The sequence below is a fragment of the Microtus oregoni genome, unplaced genomic scaffold (assembly GCF_018167655.1).
Source record: "Microtus oregoni isolate MIOR12 unplaced genomic scaffold, Mior012 000024F_ref0000369, whole genome shotgun sequence".
NCBI lineage: Eukaryota > Metazoa > Chordata > Mammalia > Rodentia > Cricetidae > Microtus > Microtus oregoni.
Genome location: NW_024543083.1, coordinates 13,887,237 through 13,910,795, shown reverse-complemented (window position 1 = coordinate 13,910,795; position 23,559 = coordinate 13,887,237). Strand labels below are relative to the sequence as shown.

General features: G+C 40.8%; 1 protein-coding gene across 2 annotated transcripts in view; it reads right to left on the bottom strand.

Annotated features, from left to right (window-relative positions):
• Csmd1 (CUB and Sushi multiple domains 1) overlaps positions 1 to 23,559 on the bottom strand; it is a 1,426,468-nt gene that overhangs the window by 981,462 nt on the left and 421,447 nt on the right. For both annotated transcript variants that reach the window (XM_041673587.1, XM_041673588.1), the window contains exon 3: positions 2,073 to 2,185. In XM_041673587.1, coding sequence (XP_041529521.1) covers positions 2,073 to 2,185 — 113 coding nt within the window. The remainder of the gene's footprint in view (positions 1 to 2,072; positions 2,186 to 23,559) is intronic.

Below are 23,559 nucleotides of genomic sequence, written 5' to 3'. Positions count from 1 at the left end.
TATCTTTTTTCTGTCCTGTGCACTCCTCAAACCTTTCCTCGATGGGTGAGAGTTGCCTCCCATCCCTGGGAACTTGAGCTATCAATGTGGTAGGGGAGCTGTCAATGAGAACTTGGCTCTCTTCCAGGTAACTTCCCCCATCTGGGCTCTTCATTTTCTCTAGAAAGCTAACACACTTGCGTTTTTACCATAGCCTTTGGTGTACAACAGCAAGAAGTAATTGTTATATGGTTGTATTAAATATTGCTTAAAATTGGTTTTATTGACAAGAGATGTGTATTTTCACCAAAAAATTCCTTCAGAAATAGTCTTATGATTATTGGCAATTTCTGATAAATGATTAACCATTGAAAGTCTAACTTACAAAAACACCTTCACATATACTTTTATTTAACAGAGCATACAGCTAAGTTGAAATAAAACTCTTCGAGTTATATTTCTGTATGAGCCTTATACAAACATGAAATCATTTCCAATAGAGACAATTCATCGATGTTTTAGAAATTGTAGCATCATCCAACATGCCAGTCCCATAGCAGATTGGGAAGGTTTGGTGAACGGAGGCAGCTGCCAACCACTCAGCTTTAAGGATTTCTATATCAGTTACCAGTAGCTGAGTAAATCACAGAGCACACAGATGGACTTTGTCAGGCCAGAAAGAAGAATTTCCAGGGTTCCTGGACTTTGGGACCATGTTGTGCTCTCTGAACAGAAATCATCTAGAAATGTAGGAATGAGCATGCCCCAGGGTCAGCAAACACTCACTGCTGTGGTGATTTTTTTTTTCTTCTATGATAAGCAAAAGACATGTGATTCTGGGCTCAAAGGAAGAGGGCAGGTGTAACTAAATTTTAAAGTTAATCAAACCATTGACCAAACATAAATCATCCTGCAACTGTCCAAAACTGTATTACTTCTTGACAGTCACACACTCAACAGTGCCCAACCCTTCTAGTAACTGATGCTGTTTTAAATGAAAGAACAGTGAGCTCATAAACAAGTGATCCGGTCCTCACAGTGGAGCAAGGCAGCTGGAATCCCGACAGTCCAGATGTAGAAGAGAGATAAAGTCAGAAAAGCCTTCAGCCAGAACAAGCTAGTATCTTCAGCATCATTGCATGGATCAATAAAACTGAAAGGATTGATCACGCTTTGCACAACTCCCCAGGTAGCAATTTTATCACAACTCATCACCTGACAACTGCATAGCAATGAAGGTAAGTTGCACAAACTAAGTATAGACTTGAACTTTGCACAAAGAACATTCATGCCACAGATACACAGTATTAAAGCAAACCAGAGACTCCTTTAAAACAAACCATTTGTGTTATAGAGAGACAATGATCAATGGCTCCAACCACAGTGTACTTTTTTTGACTCCTAGGCACCAGAATTTACTCATGCTACAAATGATAACCCTTGTGTTACACATGAAAGAAAAAGAAAAATCTCTGTGCCAAACTATATCAAACCACTTAGACTTCATACTTGCAAGTAGCCAGTTCAATTACCTCTATCTGACTCAGAGAAAATCAGTTCCTCTCTCAAAGTCCACTCTCATTCTGTTACAGTTACACCAAGTCACCTTAAGAATAATAACAACATCACAACATCTCCGAGCACAAATCTGAAACTCCACTGCTTTGTGAGAACCAAAAGAGAGCGAGGCCAAATGAACTTCTCAATTAAAATTTTCAGTTTTGACAAAAATCCCTCATTTCATGAGACCGCATCACTTAAACCCTGCTTAGCAGCTGCGTGGCCAAGCGAAAGTTTTAATAGAACTCTTTTGGGTTAAAAACAAATACTTTACAACATACCATTCTATATGTGAACCCCTCAGATGTTACCATTGCATTCAACGAAGCAATCTGATTCATATATTCAGACCACTAAAGGAAAACTCAAGCGTGTTTTTGGGCTGGGTTCTTTGACAGTTACAGAAGACAGTAGCATATCCTTTTGTCAACATATTAACGAACAGCCCAGTCCTTCCACCATGCATCCACTCTGCATCCACACCATGATCCCCCAGCAGCACCTGAGGTGCACCAAGCGCAGCAATCTCCTACCTTCGTACATGGCCTTGAAACCCTGTGCGCTCACTGCAAAGTCCGTGGTGAACCAGAGCGTAAGGAGAGACCCAGTGCTCACAATGGAGGAGGGCAGCTGGAATCCTGACAGCCTGGGTTTAGGAGAGAGAAAAACAGTCAGAAAAACCTGCAGTTTAAACAGAAACGTATTAACATCTCTCCCACATTGGTGGGAGAAGCTAGTTTACTGACATTCATTGATAATTTTATTTCTTTAAGACAGTCTTTAGTATGATCCTCCGGCTAGCCAGGAAGAAGTGGTATTTCTTCTGTCTCAGGTTTCTGACAGCTGGGATTACCTGTATGATACCATGCCCAGCTTTGATAAGTGAGGTCATCAAAATTTAAAGAACCATTATACACATGTTTGATGTTAATGTAAATTAAATACTAGGAAGCCCCAAATTTTTTGTCTAAATGACTTTTAAGAAAATTCTTTTTGGAAGAATTGATCGCCATTGTCTTCATCAGGAAGTATAAGAACTACATAGAAGTATACAATTAAACCCATGTACACCATGTGAGACAAGAGACCCTGCACATGTTTCTGTGTTCAGTCCCATTTCCTACTCATTTGATGGCATGGGACTCTTCTAATACGGCATCTGTTTGGTCCTACATTTATTCCAAAGACATGGCAGCTTCTTTAGAGGAGAAACGGCATGCTTGTCCTTGCACACAATGAAACTCAGTTACCTTCCTGAGAGGTCACACCATTGATCTTAGCGCTTATTTTTTATGGTAAATCTTTTGGTTTGAAAGAAAACTTTTCCAGACATTACTACGTTTGAGTATTTTTAAAAGTTTGGCAATGGTCGGAGCTCGGGAAGAGTAAACTAGTGACCACTAAAGAGTAAACTACATATGTGCAGTACTTTGAAAGAAAATAGATTTTTTTCCCCAAAGGTCAAAGGGAAAAGTGAAACTAGAACAGGCTATATTTCATTAAATTTAAGAATTAAAGGGGTATCTTTGTAGATCCATGCTGTAGGAAAGCAGTCTGCACACTAGGCAATGGTGCAGAAGTCAGAGCAAATATGCTTCCTCTGCAGGAGGGATCCTAGCGGCCTGCAGTATTAGTACCTCATTACAGCTGATCCACAGTCTGGCTAGACTCAAGATGATCTACTGGCACCGATAACAGCATGATAATTGATAAATAGGATGGCAGAACTAGCAAGTCGGAAAAAGAGTTTATATTCAAGTGAGAATTATTATGACATGGATCACACATACTTTGTTTTTTGTTATCCTTATTTAGTGTTGACTTAAAAGCTTTATTTGGTTTCATTTTAAAAAAGAAATCACCTCTCAGGCTAAGAGATGATTCAGTCTGTAAAGGTCTTGCTGTGTAAGCATGAAGACCTCAGTTCAGACCCTAGTAGCGGATAAGAGCAGTTATGTACACTGTAACTCCAATATCAGGGCTGGGAAGGGGTCGATCCCTGTAGCTCATTGCCCAGCAAGTTGGACTACATCCGTATGCTTCAGGTTTAGTGAATGACCCAGTCTCAAATGGTAAGGTAGTGGATGATTGGGAAAGGTACCCAACTGTAACCTTTAGCTTCTATGTATATGTACAACAGGTATACCTAAATATGAGCATACACACACACACACACACACACACACACACATACACACATATTCCGCATGAACACTGCAAAAGTCAAGACTTTTTAAGATTTTTATTAGGGCTGCTCAAAAGAAAAACTTACAATCTCATTCTAGCATTACAATAATACAAAATCCAGGTAAAGTTTAAAATTACAGGCCAATATTGCCAGTCTAGAAAGATGTAAAATCCTCAACAAATACTTGAACACTGAATATGGGTGTATGTCTAAAAGATCATTTTCCATGATCAAGTTGGCTTTATCATGGAGATGCACAGATGGTTTAACATATGCAAATCAATAAACATAATAAATTCACAAAAATGATCCTAAAGACAAAAGAAATCACATAACCATCCCAAAAGATAGAGAAAACGCCTTTGATAAAAAGCTAACATATTTCCATGATAAGAGCACAAAAACCAATGGCCCAGTCCCAGCAATGCTCTGGTAAACAGAAACAGAATCAATACAAATGAAATATGGGTAAAAAACAACGGAAGCCCATGACGTGGGCCACTGGCTTCTCAGGGCTTGTTTAACAGCTAAGTAAGCCAATGTTCTCTGGCACAGGTCCATGGAAAAGGGCTAACCCATGACCAGCGGACCAAACCAGGAAACATGACACAGACCACCATGAATAATACTTCTGACTTCTACTTTTCAAAGGTTCGAAATCAGTCCATGCAAAATTCAACAAGTGGGTCTCTCAAAAAAAAAAAAAAAGTTGCCCTAGGCCCAGATAACACTTCTCTAATACCAGGATCCACAAGAAGAATACTAAAATAGAAAATTAGACAACTCTTATTTAAAACAGGGCAAGTCTTCAAGGCCCATGCTATGGGAAGAACCCGTAGGCTTTACACCACATTTATCACCCAGCAGAGGGAAAGGTAATAAATTAAATTTCAAAAAAACTTGAGAAACTTCTCACCGTGAAAGACCCTATTAAGGGGATTCAAAGATGTTCTGCAGCCTGAGAGAAGATATTTGTGAGTTAATTATCAGGACAAGCTAAATTATCTAGAATACATAATAGACTCAACAATGAAAAGCAAGCAAAGCAATTAGGAAATTGTAAAATACGTGGGGAATAATGTCCTAGTTGCTGTGATAAAACCAGCACCAAAAACAATTCAGGGAAAGAAGGTGTCTGTAGCTTAGAGGTCACAGTCTACCATAAAGGGAAGCCAGGCCAAGTGCTGAAGCAGGAACCGGAAGACAGGAACTGAGGCAGAGACTATGGAGGAACATGGCTTACCAGCTTCCAGGCTCACTTTCAGCTACCTTTGCTAAACAGCCCAGGCTCACCTCCCCAAGAGCAATGCTTCCTACAGTGGGTTACACCTGCCTATATTAACTGGCAATCAAGAATGCCCTGAAGACATGACCACAATTCAATGGGAAGGTGGCAATCACTTGTCCTGGGTTTGTCTGGGTTGGTGGGTAAGATTAGGCATCACAGATAACATTGCCCAGAAGACAGGAAGTCCATGAAAAGTTACTAGGCAACCTTGAGTCACTAGAAAAATGGGTTTTTAAAACAGGAAAACATAACCACACAGCTATCAGAAGGGCTGAAGAAAAAAAAACTGATGCAAAGACTAGATAAAGACTAGATAAAAGGCAGAGAAAACTCACACATTTCCAGTCAGAGTGTGAGCTGGTGCAGTCACTTTAGAAAACAGTTGGTCAGTTTCTTAAAAATAAACAAGAAGCTGGAGCGATGTCTCAGCTGTGAAGAGCACGGCATACTATTCTTGCAAACATCCTGAGTTCAGCTCCCAGCACCCACTCGGGCTCACAGTCACTGCCTGTGTTTCCAGTTCCAGGGGATTCATGCTCTATTTCAGCCTCCGTGGACACCTGAACATACATAGCATTACACACACACACACACACACACACACACACACACACGCACGCACTCACATGCACACACACACACACACTAATTAATTAGCTAAAGTTAAATGAATATAGAAAAATAAATAACCAATGTGTGAAACATAACTATTGTTCTTCTTGCCCTTTACCCAAAAGCCCCTCAAGTGATACAAATGTTATCTTCACTATTAACATGTTGGCCATGCCAGTTCACTGTGACTTTGTAAGATGTTATAAATAGGGAAAGGAGTTAGTGAGGGTTATATTGAATCCCTGTTAACTCTATGAAACTATCGTCTTCTAAATATTGCATGGCTCATTAAAAACATGTTGGAAAAGTTTTAAAAAGACTTTTAAAGAAATATTAATAAAGTATGAAATAATCACTTAGTAGAAACACACAATGTATAATTAATAAGAAAAATGTATTCATTAACTTCCAAATGATAAATGAAACAAAACACTGAGAATGCTTTATTTAGAAATCGATCATCTTCAACTTTTCAATACATATTTCATTCATTGCGTCCCCTAGAACTATTCTATCAGGCATTTTCGCCTGCTCATTATTGGGTTGCATTATTTCTCATTGTAATTAAACTGTCATAATAATGGAATAAACAAGACAAAACACAAAGTTGGCCCACTTTCCCTGCCACATTTTTCTTTATCAAAGCCCAGTTTACCTCCACACAAGCACTGGCAGATACAGAGAGTGAACACCTTGGAGAACAAAAGTGACATTGGGCATATCTGTGAGGGGACAGCAATACGACCCCAGTTACATGCTCATTCCCTTACCCACATCTTGACTCCTGCCAGCATGATTTGCAATAGATGCTGTAGCTCATCACTATGACTTGCTAGTCACAAAGGAGAGCTGGGAAAAAAGGTTCTTCACCCAGCACAACCCTCCACACCACAGCTCCCTCTACCGAAAACCACCTTGTCAACACTGTGAAAGCATCAGGCTTCTGACCGGTTGAACTTCTGGCAGAGATAGAATGGCCAGGTAAGAGGATCTCTGGGGACGGTGACAAAAAATCGATTTCATTCTTAGGAAAAAAGAAAGTATATCTGTTGTCAATTCAAACATGCTGTTCACTCTGCCTTTTCGAGAAGGATCCTATTGTCCTGTAGGATCTCATTTATATTTCCACTTGGGAGAAACCAATTTCCCTCTCGCACGCAGCAATCTGGGTGACTGATAGCTCATGCCTGTCAACATGAGTGATTGTAAACTAAAACTGGAATGATGTGGGTGACGTCTCTCTATTCCAGGTACATGTTCACTCTGTAGAAGTATGAATTTCAAGAATCGAACAAGTTTATTCTTCTTCCATTTCTCAAGGAATTACTGAGATGAATAGCAGTAGAAATTGACCTCAAATGATTTGCACTGCACTAACATCCGGGACGCACAAGGTGCACCTGTGTGGGAATCTGGACGGGCAGACATGTTGATGCTGCATGGAAACAACAAATTCAAGGAAAAATTCAGAGCAAGGAGAAAATCAGCGCTGGCGATATTTACATGCGATCAAATAACGAGGGAGCAATTAGTCTACAAGACAGAAGATCGCTCCTGAATTATACAATGTATATATTGTACAATCAGTATTTGTGATTTTGAAATGTCAATTATATTTAAAACTAAGGCTTCGTTGAAATGTCAAGTGCATATTTTAAGTAAATTAGGAAATATCACTAAATCAAATCTTCTTCCAGCGAATGTAATTGCTTTAAGGAAAATATCTGTAAGCCAAATGCAGCCAAACTGACATTAATATTCAATATTTAGTTTCATCACATGTCAGGCCATATGCCAAAGTGAAGATTCTGATAACAGCTTCAAGAAAGAGGTGGGCCAACAAACGAACTTCCCTGAAACTAGAATCTCATCACGACATTGCTGCAGGCTGCGAGAATGCGTCCATGGGATACGTATATTTCTCACAAGACAGCAATGTATTTGGGAACTGAGAGCTTGTGCAGATTCTTAGGACTTCATCTTTTCAAACATGCCCATAAGCAGGCCCAACTGCATGCTCCCTGGAATCTTCTCCAGATGAGATGTTTCCAAACGACAGCCATTCATGTGCCATTAATATTTTTATTTTTGAGCCTTTTACCCACATACTTCATATAAGCATGTGTTTCACCATGTCTTTAGTTTCAATAATCATTCATCATTGAAAATACTGACCAATAACCTGCTAAATGCTGAAGCTCCCTCGGTGTAGACTGAGTTAAAAACATTATGCATTCCTCAGTTTTATATTTTCAAAAATCTTCTGAAACTCTTTAGGCTTAAGCAACCAGTCCATAAATACAGACATCTTTAGCAGCTGCTTGGCTCTGAGGCATCCGTGACTATTGGTGTTAGGACGTTGTGGTCCCATGGCTCCTTTACATGTCGGATGCATCAAAGGAGGCCATTGGAACCCTCTACTCTCTGTTTCTCCTGCTCTCCCTCACCAACCACATCTGTCTTTATCTAGTGACTTCAAAGTGACACAGGTGTCTGCTCATTCCTTTATATAACACAGATCCTGACTTCTTAACAGTTCCACGCTGTAATTATCAACAGCCCAAGAGTCTTGGGAGAAGCATTGTGCAAAGTCTCAGATTAACAAAAGCCTAAGAAAAGCCTCTGTGTTAAGAGGACTCCAGTCATTTAACGGGAACTGCACACAATTCAAACAGAAGGGCATCGGCTATATAAAAAGAGAGCCAGTGTGTCTTATTTACAGTCTAGACATCCATACCCTTTTCTGGGACTGCCCGTTCTAGACAACAATGTATCTATTTCATAAGCACCAACACTGGTTTGGTAGTATCCACTAGAAATGGCTTTCAATTCTCATTTCTGAAAGAGAGAGCTGAGCCTAGAGGATCCAGATTTCTCTCTACATGTCAGGGATAAAAATAGCAATGGCATAAGCAATCATGCCCCAATATTTAATTTATTGATAATCGGAATTTGCTCTTTATAAGTTTGCTTTTGCCTTTTTCATGTATGTGTTCGGGCATCTGTGTTCTTGTAGGTGTACATATCTGTGTACAACTGTAAATCATGTTGCCATAGTGTGAGGGAATGTCTGTCTTCACTTTGAGTAATCAGAAACGAGCTGGCTTTTGTCTTTTGCCAATACTTTCTGGCAAGGAAGAGAGGCCTGCTTGTAGAACCTGCACATTCTGCATGACATCACACATTTCAATAGAGTTAGGCTTATTTAATTAGAGAAGAAGCTAATACACACTGCTGAAGACAGACAGTATAGAGAGAAGCCTTGACCTGAAAGAGGAGGGAGAATAGTGGCAGCCCCAATTTGGGGTACTCAGTTGAATTCCACATTTTGAAGAGAGCAGAGGGGTTATAATCACTTGCTCACAGCAACTTGGGACCACATCTCTATCACAATAGCTACTCCTTTTATCTGAACCAAACCTTCCTGCACCTTTGGTTTTGCTCTGGGTCTCTGTGGTCACCTGAGCTTGTATGGAAATATAGACAAGCCTTGAATGCGGAGATAATACGAGATGAACCCAGAGCCTGTTATCCTGAAAGAGACATGCCATCTACCAAAGGAATCTTTGGACCATAAGAAAGGGAAGCCATCTTACGAAAACTGCTGATTGCGATAGCAAGTTCCTGTCATACACTGTCCTGAGAGGCTTCTGCACATCAGATGGTCCGTGCTTTTTCCTTTATGTTTGGCATACAGTTTCCTAAGCTGTAGACAGTGAAATGGAAGAGACATTTTCTTAAGTAGTATTTCCAGTTTAGACCCATTAATCTTAAAATTATCGGTTAGAGCATTGCAGTCCACCCCAGCTCACTCCCTCCTCCCTGAGAGTTTTACCTCTTAAAAGCCCCTCCCCTTAGATAAACATGAAGCCTCTGTGCCCATAGCCGTGCCCCAGACACACCAGGATCACTTCCCCAGACCCTGCGATCACTTTCATCTGATTGGGGTGATTTAGTACACTGGGCAAATCTTAAAGTTTGTACTAAGCAAAAATGACCTCCTAAGGGGATACGTTCTCTGCTAAGCACCACCGTCTAATAAATGTGCCCCTGGAAAAATAAAATAAAATTCCTCAAATTGCATTTGAGACAAATTTGCCAAGAATTAATTTCACTGATCTTTTCTCTCCATCCCTGCACCGAGCTATTTAGAGAAAGTTATTTCACAATTACAGTGTCTGTGATATGCTATTAGAAGAAAAGATCTAAACAGATTTTGCCCCCAAGCACGAAATAACATCCTGTTCAAGTGGCTCTGTTATGGCAACGGAGCCTTTTGTAAATTACATTAAAATGGCCCAATGTTCCTCACACCCTGCGCCTGCTTCTTCCACTGATATCCATGCCTCACCGGGCCCTCCACTTGAGTGATAAGAACCCCCAAATTGTCTTCCCAGTGAAGAATCCATTAGTTGGGTTTTCATATCAAGATCTCTTTTCAAGCTGTTTGGGTCCAGATAGGCCCCTTTTCCATGTTAAGATCTCAGATAAACCCCGTGCTACTTCAGAGTAACTCAATGGGCCCACTGGATTGCCTCCTGAGAGCAGCTCTTTAATACTAATCTGACACACACTGTGGTGTGGGAACTGAGGTAAAGCGCTAACTGATTTCCCTGTGGGCCAGCCAAGGGAGCAGGCAGCCACTTCTGAGTATTTAGGCCAAAATAACATCACAGAAATGGTAAAATAGGTCAAAGATGCCAGATAACTCTGGGAAAATTTGTTTCACTGTAGTATCTGATAAGATTGATTCTCAAAGTTTAAATTCCCTTCTCAATTATGAATCTGACTTGTACAAAAGTGGAAACTGGAACTTTCTCAGTGACAGACCTGCTGCAGGGAGAATGACAATGCAACACACAACACACACATACACTGGAAAGGAGACAATCATAAAAACTTGGAAATCAAAATTAGACAGCCTAAGATTAGATTGAAAGAAATTCTTTTAACACTTCAGAAAGCCAACACTGCTTGGGAGTCAGATATCACTCTGTAATGTGGCCCACACCTCCCGAATTCTTAAAAACGCCATGCAAGAGGAAGTGCTGGCGGAGCGCTCTGTCATTCTCTAGGTGGAATGAGTTCATTCAATGTGGCTTCTCGGCGCTTGAATACTATGTGTCCATTAGTTGAAGTTATCAGAAACAGGCACCATACTTTAAAAGTCACAATACTATCCTCTTTTACCTGCATCTTTGCATTTGTGAATGTGTTCAGAGAAGGCTTGGGAAATGACCTAAAGAGTTTTCGTGAAGTTCATGGACTGGAATAGACAGAGGCCTGATAAGAACCCAGAAATACTGTGCTTTGGTTTTTTTTTTTTTTTTTTTTTTTGTATACAATCAACTTTCATTAAAATATACTCGGGTTAAATAAGGGTGGTTAATCACTATGTTGAGAAGCTTGGACTTAGACCAGTCAGTAATGGGCCATCAGAAGCAGAGCTCACACTAGCGACATCACTGCTTCCTCCTTTTAACGTTCTCTCAGACCAGAGCTCTGAGAACTGGGCGGACTAAATCTCTCAAGCAAAACACTGCTCTTAAGAATTCAGTTTCCTGGCTATGAACTAAGTGATTATTTTAAAGCAAAGTCATTTTCACATTGGATTGGTTTTCTAGATCTGGAGCCTAGTGAGGTGGAGTTGTCCTATACTCCTAGCTATAATGCTGGGTAATTCTGAGCACATCCATGAGTTTCCAGTCACTGTTCTGGATTCTAAATGTCATAGCCTTATGCAATCCTTAAAGCAACCCGTGACAGAGGACAAGAAGCCTCTGACTTTGTAGGTGGGGAAACCAGCCCCCACAACAGATGGTTAACTTGTGAGAAATATACAATTGGTCAGTGTCAGGTGTCAGGGGTCTGTCTCCAGCCATGGTAGGAACTCTTGCATGTTCAAGATAGATTTCAGAGATCGCAGCACTAAATGCCTACATACGAAGCTGGATAAATCTCACAATGGTGAATTAACAGAACATTTGGACTGATCTCCAAAATATACAAAGAACTCAAGAAATTGGTCACCAAAAGAACAAATAAACCAATAAAAATTGGGGTTCAGACCTAAACAAAGAACTCTCAAGTGAGAAATATAAAATGGCTGAAAGACACTTAAGGAAATGCTCAACATCCTTAGCAATCAGAGAAATGTAAATCAAAACAATTCTGAAATTCCATCTTACATCTGTAAGAATGGCCAAGATCAAAGACACTGATGAGAACTTATGCTGGAGAGGTTGTAGGGGAAAAAGGAACACTTCTGCATTGCTGGTGAGAGTACAAACTGGTATAGCCCCTTTGGATAACAATATGTTGATTTCTCAGAAAATTAGAAAACAACCTTCCTCAAGACCCAGCAATACTACTTTTGGATGCTCAATCATACCACAAGAACATGTGCTCAAAAATGTTCACAGCAGCATTGTCATAGCCAGAACCTGGAAACAACCTAAATGCCCCTAGACTGAAGAATGGGTAAAGAAAATATGGTACATTTACACAATGGAGCAGAAAAAAATAATGGCATCTTGAAATTTGCAAGCAAATGGATGGATCTAGAAAACATCATATTGAGTGAGGTAACCCAGACCCAGAAAGACTTATATGTACTCATTCACAAGTGGCTTTTAAAGCACTTATACCATAAAGCAAAGAAAACCAGCCTACAATTCACAATCCCAGAGAACCTAGACAACAATGAAAACCCTAAGAGATACAGACATACATGGATCTGATCTACATAAGAAGTAGAAAAAGACAAGATCTCCAGAGTAAATTGGGAGCATGGGGATAATAGGAGAAGGAAGGTAGAAGGGGAGGAGAAAGGAAGGGAGGGGAGCAGAGAAAAATGTATAGTTCAATAAAATTGATAATAAAAGGAAAAAATATAGATTTCAGACATGGGCTGCAGGCTTTATGAAAATACACATGGAAAACAATTTTGCTAAAGACTGGTGACTGACTTAAAACTCTAGGTTTCATCTGCTTGTCACTGATAAAATTTTTTAAATGAAATTATTAAATAAATCAATAATGAGAAAATATGCATTTTAATTTTTGCATGCATAAGTCTGTGTGTGAGGGTGGCGTATGTGGGGGACACTGCTTGCACCTGTGAACATACATGTAGAGGATTGAGGAAAACCTCAGCAATCTTGGGTTTTCACTCTTTATTTTCTAGAGACAGTGTCTCTTGCTGGCCCTGGAATTAGACTTGATAGCCAGCAAGCCCCGATGAACCACTGTTTTCATTTCCCACCCCTGTGGGGTTGCAAGCAGGGGCAATGTACTCAGCCCTTCATATGGATGATGGGATGCAATCTCAGGTTCACAGACTTCCAAAGTCAGCAAGTGCTCTTATCGGTTCACCATCTCCCCAGCCCCACAACCGACTATCGCTAGGGATAGTGAAGACATCTGTGGCTAAGCCCTGGGTGGGGGCTGCTGGGCTGGCCAGTAAGCACAGGGGAGAGCTTTCCTTTAGAGGCTTGCTCAGCTAGACTCCCAGGACAACCGTATGATCATGAGTGGCTGCATACTGGAAACAGGAAGCAACTAAATTAATAAAGCCACTTCTCTTCTACTTTGTTAAGAGGAAGCTGATGCATTTGGTTTTCTTTATGCTCAAACCTGCCCTTGTCTGAAAGAGCTAAAACTTCCTCATTTGTAGTCACTCACTAGGGATGTGGAGATGTAAATTTCCCATCTTTTGATTGAAAAAGGCTATTTATTCCTCCACACTCTTATGAATTTAAAGATGGAGTTTAACATTTGCATACATTTACCTCTCTCTCTCTCCTCTCTCTCTCATTTTTTATAAAAGGAAGGATCTGGGGAATAAGAGAAAACCAGCTAAAGCTCAAAGTCTGTATGCAGAGGAATGTTTGCTTTGCAATATTAATTTTACAAATTTGGAAGAGAGGAAAGCAGGTTTGGCCAAATGTACAAAGTGTGGAGATTATGTCCTTTCCCTGTGTCCCTCAGAAAGGACCTGTTTTCTCTTTAGGGCTAAGGACTTCGATCCCTTTTCAAACAAGCACAAGGAATTTCAAATCTCTGGAACTAGGAACAGCTAATTTGAATACTTGGCACCAGAAGGGCACATTCTCAATTCAGCTTCATGCCTCGTGATCACATCACAGGACATCCTCATGACTCCAGGGAAAGAAATGGAACTAACAGACAAACAGCAGAACAGGTGTCCCACCCTAATCCTGGGAAGATCCATTTATCAAGGGACTTATGTAGGAAGGAACAGGGAAATGGTGGAAGTCATTCATCTCGCAGTCAGTGGAAGCCATGGGAGCTACTGAACGTTTCCATTCACTGCAACTAAGGAAGAATTTGGAGTCTTTCTCCACATGGGACAGGTACAGAGAGTGGCAGGGGTCTCACAGCATCCAGCTGCACTCTTATAGCTATGCTGAGACCTCACTATCACACTGAATGTAAATCTTATGTTCCTGCACCATGCTATCCCGGACCCTAAGCAAACTCTAATTATCCAAGTATTTAACCATAAGAAAAGGACACATCTATCCCTCCAGAAAATATCTGACTCTGCATTGATAAAAGCAGCCACAACAAAAGTAGCTTTTCCACCTTTAAAATGTATTCCAAGAGACACTTTAAGAGGCTAACACTAGAGTATGAAAATCGGATTGAAATGGCATGGGGATAAGCCAGTCAGCAGTAGATTTTATAAGTGAAGAGGCATGATGGATAGGCCCCATTAGATCCAACATAATGCAGGAATTAATCATAAATATCATACTTCTAATTCTTTATGAAAAGGACCTTCACCAAATTCTGTTTTTACTGCCAATTATCTTTGTGGTTGATTTTGGTAATAACAGTATAAGATATGACAATGCAACATGGTGCTGTTATTGAGGTTTTATTCAATCACTAAATGATTGCTGAGGCAGAAGCATGTCATTCTGGGTCAGCGAGCAGTACAAGGCACACACTCTAGTCCTATGATATCATCCATGCCATTGGAAAAAGTCTCTAAAGAGAATCATACCATTTCCCTGAGTTTTTGGCAGTCTGGCCCTTTCTAGATACAAGTGATACCAATCTATAACATTCTCACAGATTCAGTGAAAGAGTGAAATTTCTTCTTCGGGCATCACTGGTCCAGAAACGCTGAAGCAAGTGCCCTTCTTCATCATCAAGGCTTTTTCATTTTGCTGCCGTCATCTTCTTTAGAGCACAAAACCCTATCTTCTACAGACATCAGTGCCCGAGGCTTATGATACAGAAGTACTAAGTTGCCACAGGGAGAACTATAGTTTAGCTAGAGACAGACATTCACCTGATATCTAAGCGAGGGGACCAAGATACTATTGATGGGCAGGTGGAAACACCTGTGGGTGGGAGTATGGCAGGCTTTATGACAGCCATTTTGGCTATGTGGCTTAGTAAAATATATCACACTCATGACAGTTCATCTTAAAGTGAAAAGAACCTGGGCCAAAACACCATTGGAATTCATACTAGCAGTTTTGAAAATTCCAAGTCTGAGAAAGCCAGGCTGATCCAGTAGGGGACTTGCTAGATCATGACCAAATTTTTAGCTGGGTACACAGTATCTAGGAAGCAGATGTAGGTAAATTACTGTGAGTTCAAGTCTAGCCGGGCTACACAGTAAGGTGCAGGCCTGTGTGGGCTAGTATGCTATGCTGTATCAATAAACTGAAAGATAACACAAAAGAAAAAGATAGAAGTTTTGACTGCAATCTGTATTGTTAGCCATTAGTCCCACACATAGCCCATCCCTTTCTGTCCTGTGTAGCACAAGGAACACAACCAGTTACCTGAGGGAATCATGTCTTATGTATGTCTTGGTAAAGCTCAAGATCCAGTCAAATAATCCACAGATCGTAAAACTCCAAGTTTCAAGACTAAAACACATAATGCAACCAAGTATATTCTTCACTCCACAAGTAACACGAGAAGCCCTCAGCATTGTGATCTTTGTGTTTGAGGATCTCTATAGCTTGTCGACTTCTGATGATCACAAAGGCTCCTCTTCTAATCATGCAGATAATCAGCTCCTGTTTGCATGAACTATTCATAACACTCACATGACATAGGCTTCTTATTCCTTTGTTTAGAGTGAAATGACACCATAAGCTACCTCTTGTGCACAGGCAAAGGTCTCTGGGATTTCTTTTTTTTTTAAATTTATTTATTTATTAAAGATTTCTGTCTCTTCCCCGCCACCACCTCCCATTTCCCTCTCCCTCCCCCAATCAAGTCTCCCTCCCTCCTCAGCCTGAAGATCTGACTGTTCTCCAGGGCTCAGTGACTTAACCTTGAAGTTCCAAAGGATGGGCAACTATAAAACCCCATGCTGCCATAACTTGCCAAAAGATTTTTTTCCAGACATCTTGGCTGGGAAGTGGTGGGCACTATTGAGAAACACAAAAATCAGAAGCAAAATTGTCACATAGAATACTGAGGAGTTGCTTCTGATGAATAAAAGAAAAACGTGACTTTCCATTAAAGTGATTGGATAATGGAAGGTAAGACAGGACAGAGACCAAGGCTGGTTTTGCAGGAGAAGATGGAGATTGAGAGGCTTCCATCAATTGTAAAGGCTTCAAGTGTGGGTATGAGCAAAGTGCTTGAGTATTGGTTAAATGATCTTCTGAGCTGCAGACAAACCTACACAATGAAATCCCATGAAACGTTTCCTTTAACTCTCAGCAGTGGTGTATTCTTATGCTTTTAGATTTAATTTCATTTTATTCCATTAAGGTACCTATAGATGTGTTGGGTGAATCTTGGGACACATGCTTTCACTTCCCATCCTATCCTTGCTTAGTTATTCAGCCTCTCCAGAGACACACTGGAGCCTTTGTTTTCACAAGTGTTGAAGAACCGCAGCACACAGGGTCATCTTACTCCTTGATAGACCTACTTATGAGTTCTTCCTGAGTTTGGTATTTGTGGTCGGAAGAGAATGAGATCTTTCCTCAGGTCCTTAGCGCTCCAAGGGATGAGTCTTATGAACAAGCTAATAGGCAAGATATGGCCAGTTGGCCAATTATCCACCTCCTCTTCAATACCCAGAATCCTCCCCAGAGAAGCTGCTGCCTTGAGCTAAGCCCACAACATCTGACCCCCGAGTGATGGCCATCTACCTCCTACTGGTTTCCATGGAACCCCAACCTTTGAAATATCTACATTTACCACCCTTACTGTGTCATCTGAAGTGTCTCAGCCCCTCAGGACCCAGGGAAGTCTTTACTCTTCACTTTTCCAACTTGGATATACTTTAACCATGTCGTGCTGCCTTATAAGAAAAAGGGAGTGAGTGGGTGTGTTCCTTTAAAGAATGACAATTTTTAAAAAAATTATTGAATTCAAATGGATAGATAGATCTTCGTGACATCTTAAAATAACTGCCTCCATGTCCTGCAGTATCTATTAGTTATTATGTCGTGGGTACCTTGGGTTGCATGTGTATGGAAATGCATGTTGACTTACTCCTGTAGAAGTCAGACATCAGCCTAAGACACTGTTCCTCAGGTGTCTTCCACCCTTTTGAAATGAATATGCTTTTAGAGATAGGGTCTCTCACAAGGATCTAAGGGTCACTGATTAGATTACCTTAGTTGAACAATGAGCTCCAGGAACTACCTGGCTCTTCCTTTCCACAGCCAGGTTTATAGATGTGAGCTCTCATTGCCGGAGTCCTGGAGATGAACTCAGGTCCTCTTGCCTATGGAGAAACTTTAGAGCTGAGCTAACTCCTCAGCCCAAAGTGGCCTTACCTCAACAAGGGTTTTATGATTTTGTTTGATGGCTTTGGGATTTTTTGCTTAAACGTTAGCAGATGTATGTTCTCAACGTCATCCATGGTCCAAGCTCTACAAAACCATGCATGGCTCATGTTGCTATTCCCCTGAGGAGTCTTGCAGACCCACAAAGGAGTTTCAGTGGCCACAGCGGAAGCACAGCCATCATAGAGCACTGATGGCTAACTGGGGAGCAGTCTGGACCAGCGCTTCACAGTAGCAGTAGGCTGTGCAAATAAGCCATAGGAAAAGCTTTCTATCTCTGAGCCACGGGGATTAGAGAAGTCCCACTGAGCCCCACTGTGCATAACCACTCGCTTATACTTATACTTACATTATAGCACATAGAGTGAGTGTTTGCCTAGAACTCCTGAAGGGAGAGCCACTTACACAAACTCTCGGGGCTTTAAAGCTCAATTGAGGGATTACCCATCATTACCTGCAAATATCTGGCCACTAATAAAGCCACTGAAATATTCTGCACTGAGTCCCAAGGCATTTGAAAGATCAAAAAGACTTGCTAGGATTCAAGATCTGATATATAGATATATTATTCAACATATACGGATATATTATTCTTGTCTAGGTTGTGTTCTCATAAAAATGATAGAAGCACAACAATGTATGAGTTTGAATGTGTTAGCTACAATGTGAACTTGAACGTTCCCATAAGTGACTGAATGCAGAGTCATGGCAACTCTGCCAGTGTTAGAGACTTAGGTAAACTTTTATCTCAGTTGACATTAGTAATTCTGCATGGGAGAAATTCACACAAGCCTTAATCAATATGTCAGTTTATCATTTATATGTCTCATTCACTGCTAGGAGAAAAAAATAATCACTAAATAAAATTATCAATTTTATTCAAAGTGTTGCCATGGCATGTAATGGCTTCAACTTGACAGAGCAGTAATCACCTAGGAGAAGGGCCTCCAGGAACGGCTGTGCGACAGTATTTTGATTGTGATAATTGAGGTGTGAAGATGTACCAGCTGTGGGTGGTCTACTCCCTGGTGGGATCCTGGACTGTGTAAACGGAGCAAAGAATCAATGCTCACAGGTCTTTCTTCATTCTTTGTTTCCTGATTGTGGAGTCAACTCAAGCAGCTGCTCTTGGCTCCTGTGGCCTGGACAACTGCCTGTACCTTTAAAAACCTTTCTTTCCTCAGTTGCTTTCATCTGGGAATTTCATTACAGCCATGGGAAGGGGAACTCAGAAGGTTGCTTATCAAACATGCTCGAAGTACTTTACATTACATAGAACATTTTTCCTAAGCTAAAACCTGGAACGTAAGTTTGGTCCTTTACTGGAGTCAAAATCAGCATGACAAATGGCTTCAGTGTGGCTTATCCAAACTACAGAAAGTGTACAACTCTCAAAAGCATTTGACTTTGCCTAGCAGGGTATTAAACTGCTCCAGGCGAGTTTCTTACCTATAAAACCTTAACAGTTCGGTGAGTCCTCTTATCCAACTTCTTTATAACATTCCTTTACCTTTCTCCATTCTCATTTTGGAAGATGAGGAGAGACAGGTAGCTATAGGCTATGTTTAAAGCATATGCATTTTCTCTATATACATTTACATCAATATGTAAATATGTACTTTGCCACATTTTTTCATTTTATAAATATTTATCTAGGGCTTGGTGGTGGTGATACATGCCTTTAATCCCAGACCTTGGGAGGCAGAAGCAGGCAGATTTCTGTGAGTTTGAGGCCAGCCTGGTCTACAAGAGCTAGTCCCAGGACAGACTCAATAGTTACAGTGAAAACCTGTCTCAAAAAATCAGAAAAAAGTTTTCTACTTTGAGATAATGAAACTTGAAATATTGTAAGTCAGAATAGAAAGCATTTTTCTAAATTTAATTAGTTAATTTATTTTACATCCCAACCACATTTTCTCTTCCTTCCTCCCCACCCAATTCTTCACCCATTACCTCCCTCCCCCTCCAAACTACTCTTCCTCTCTTTCTGTTCAAAAAGGGGCAGGCTTCCCATGGGTATAAACAAAGCATGACATATCAAGTTGTCTTAAGACTAAGAACCTTCCCTTGTATTAAGGCTGGGCAAAGCAATCCAGTATGAGGAATTAATTCCCAAGAGCTAGTCAAAGCCTTAGGAACAACCCCTGCTCCCACTGTTAAATAGTTCCACAAACATGCCAAGCCACACAACTGTCCCATGTTTGTAGAGTGCCTAGGTTAATCTCATGCAGTCTTCTTAGTTGTTGGTTCAGATTCTGTGAGTTCCTATGAGTCCAGAAGTGAATTCTGTGGGTTTTCTTTTGATGTCCTTAACCCTTCTGGTTCCTACAATCCTTCCTCCCTAGATGAAGGCTCTCTGATCACAACTGGGGTAGTCATCAATCTGATAACAAGAGACAGCCCCATCAGGCTACATATCCACTAATGTTAAGAATCTTAGCTGAGGTCATCCTTGCAGATTGTGGGAATTTCCCTTTCATGAGCCTTCTACCTGACACAAACCTTCCTCCTTTCCATCCATCTCTTTTAGTCCTCTCCCCTTCCATCAACCTCCTAACCCTATCCCTCAAGTGCCCCACCCCAGTCCACCCAGAGGTTCTCTTCTACTTCCCCTCCCCAGGGGGATCCATGTGTCCTCCATTGAGCCCTCCTTATTACCTAGCCTCTCTGGGTCTGTGAATTGTAACATTGTTATCCTTTACATTACAACTAATACCCGCTTGGTGCTGTGGGAGCTCCTTCCCCTCCCTCAGCCAATAGCCTTTAAGATACCAGCCCAATGGGGCGTGGTCTCTTATATTTTTAAGAAGCAGGGGGAACCAGGTGCTCTCTCCCTCTTACTTCTGGCTCTGTTTCCTTTTTGAAAGGAGAGGACTGTTGTTTGGGATGGTGATCTGTAAGTTTTTTCCCTTAAATAAATAGCCCTTTTTATTTTTCATAATCCTTAACTGGTGTGGGATAGTTTTGTGGCTTCAACTTACGAATGAGAGTTTTTAATGTAACTGTGCACTCTAAGGATATACAGAAATTAAAATCTGCTTTCAAATTCAATTAGTGCTTTTAGTAGTAATGAGAGAATGCAAGCCAGTTTTGCATCATGAATGATGAAGTTTATGTCCCCAAAATACTGACTGGAGTAAAAGATATAAACCTACACATGGGCATTTCCTGAAGCATTGGCTCATAAAAGCAATGGTCAAGAGTAGTAGTAAGATCACAGAACTTATCAACCACACAGGTTGAGTAATCCTGACAGCAAAGGATGGGATGTCGTGTGCTGAATGTCACCACCGTGGATCCAGGCCAAACCTGGATGTGACCTCAGCCCTAGAAAACTGGGTCACATAGTTCAGACTTTTGCAAGACTGGAAAAGCTGAATATACAAAGGCTACATTTCAAAGAGCAGTGAACAGAGCAGCGGGCACTTGCCACCAAGCCTGAGGACCGAGTTTACTCCCCAAAGTCCACATCATAGAAGGAGAGAACCAAGTCCTACAAACTGTCCTTTGATTGCTCAACATGGCACGCTAAAACCTTCACACACACATACACGCATGTGCATGCATAAATAAACACATAGGTGCACACATACATGCATGCAGAAAAAACACACACTAAATAATTTTATAAAAATAAAATAGCAATGGCGAATTTTTCCAAAATGAGTTTGAGGGTTGGTGTAGTCTTTTTTATTGTAAGATTTATGTTATGTGCATGTGTGTGTGCCTTGGCATTTTTATCTGCACTCTATGCATTCATGAATCCATAGAGGTCAGAAGAAGGCACAGGTGCCCCTGGAATTAGAATTATAGGCAGTTGTGAACTTGCCAGATGAGCGCTAAGAACCAAATTCAGGTCCTCTACAAGAGCAGCCAGAGTTGTTAACTAGTGAGCAATCTGTCTAGCCTCTAAAGTTTATATTTAAAATATATGGTATTGTGTTTTTATATTGTAAATTTAGCATAAGTTTATCTTTAATTTTAATTTCATGAGATAAAAGCAGTGATAAATATCTTGTTGTCTGTTATACAAGAGAGCAAGAGTACAGTCTAGTAAGTAAATGTAGTAAATTAACACAGTAGAACAACTTCAATTTCAAGGTCCAAAGTTAACCAGAACTCAACATATACTCAGTACTCAATCTGTAGTTTACACAAATACTCACCATGCAATGCCTTTAATAATACTGTTGTGTATTTCTTGGTGGCATATTTTATATTTTTTCACTAATAAAAATTCACACAGCCTAAAATATTTACAAGTATCTTTAAATTTTGTTTAGAGTGTTTGACATAAAGGAAAAAGTAGGATATTTTACCCCAAGATTGCATTGAGTCAGTGACCTGTAGCCTCAGGTCATTTGTGCTGAGTGTAGGGCAGTAGTGTCAGGCTTCCTGAGCAGTGGGTGATCGTCCTGGAGGATTCAGAGTCCAGGAGAGAATGGAGTTACTGTGGACTGTGCTTGGCTGCAATTTTGTAAAATTGCCTTGTACGTATTATCTTCCGTCTTCTTATATAAGCATGGCACATTCTGTCACAAAGTCATTTTTAAAGGAAGACCAAAGCTCAGGGGCAAATTCTCCCTGACTCACTTTTCTTGGTCCTTTTCCTGAGTGGTCTGTGAACACACACAACCCCAGCCCCCCACACATGCTCCTTTCTGTCCAGAGCTGACCTTGCTTGCAGACACTGTTGAAGTGTGTTAGAGCCCCAGTCAACAGAGATGCTGTAACAGGCTCCACATGAGTGTGAGAAGCCAGGCACAGGGAGTGTTCTGCATCTACTGCCTCTTCCACTGCTCTTTGACGTTTAGCTGTTTCTGCTATAGATTATATAGCAATAAATACAGGGAGGATGGCAACACACGCATATGGGTGAAAAGGAGACTCTTTTAAGCCAGTCTTTTTAGACAATGCTATTAGTGTGGTTGGATTTGCCTTTCGAGGCCCTTTCTGTTTCATATCTACGTGAGCAGGTCATGCCTATAGACACATGTGGCTGTATGCTGATGTGCATGGCCATTGTGCCCACTGCTTACTTATACAAAATATGATGTTCACATCTGCTCACTTAGACTAGTTCAAGCATGTGCAGTCAAAGATTGGTTACGCTTGCTTTGCTTTCTGCTCTCCCCAGACAGCCTGAGAAGTCAGAATCCAGACCTCTGAACTGCCTAGGATCCCCAGGATTCTTACATTTGCCTGGTTCTCTCTACTAGCGAGGGATCATGGAGCAGTCGGGTCTCCAGAAGCTTTATATTATTCTTTCTGGAATCAATGCATATTTGGACATGGTTCCAAACTTGACTTTCTTCAATCTGACACTTGAAACCTACCTTGTTAAGGGAAACCCTTTCTATGCAGTCATTTGAGATAGACATCAGTTGGAATATGCCTAATCCAAAAATCTGGAGTGTGCACAAAGTCAAAGCTTAGAGAGCTCTGGTGTAGTAAAAAGAAGCAGAAAATTCCTTCATGGGTCTTTTCCAGTGGCCACGGCAACATGGCAGGCATTCTGAGAACATTGCAGAGATTACCTTCATGTCACATGGACAAATATATACAGAAAACATTAATGAGTTCTATGGGTTTCATTACCAGTAAATCTCTTGTGGTGCAAACATTCATAAATGGAAAAGTTCCAAATTTCCCCCGTTTTTTTTTTCCACAAGCATTTAAGTAAAGGGAAAATTAGCTTTAAAGGGTGAATATGATCCACAGTCTTCAGTGAATAAAATGTAATAAAACATGGCTGCCCCTCAAATCAGCCCAGTCTACAGTTCCACAGTGATGCCCAGGACGACCACTGTTCAAATCCTCTTCTCTGTTTTGTGAAACCTCCATCAGGTTTTAGAGTTTCGACTCTGTGTGTAACTTTGATCACTTACATTAGGTTTCTGTATGTGGAAGGATCTCAGGAAGGGTGATCAAGATATCATCAGCAGCAACTATCATGTATGTCTAGGGGTGTGATGGGGACAGATCCCGAGGCAGATGATAGGGCATTGTTCCGCCTGCACGTGCCACCATGTGTGATGCGAGGATGGTGACATCTCAGCTATCAACACCTCTCTCCTTGCTTTGTAAAAGTTTTCTCACTTACTAGAAGAAGATGTTCGCTATTTTGACAAATT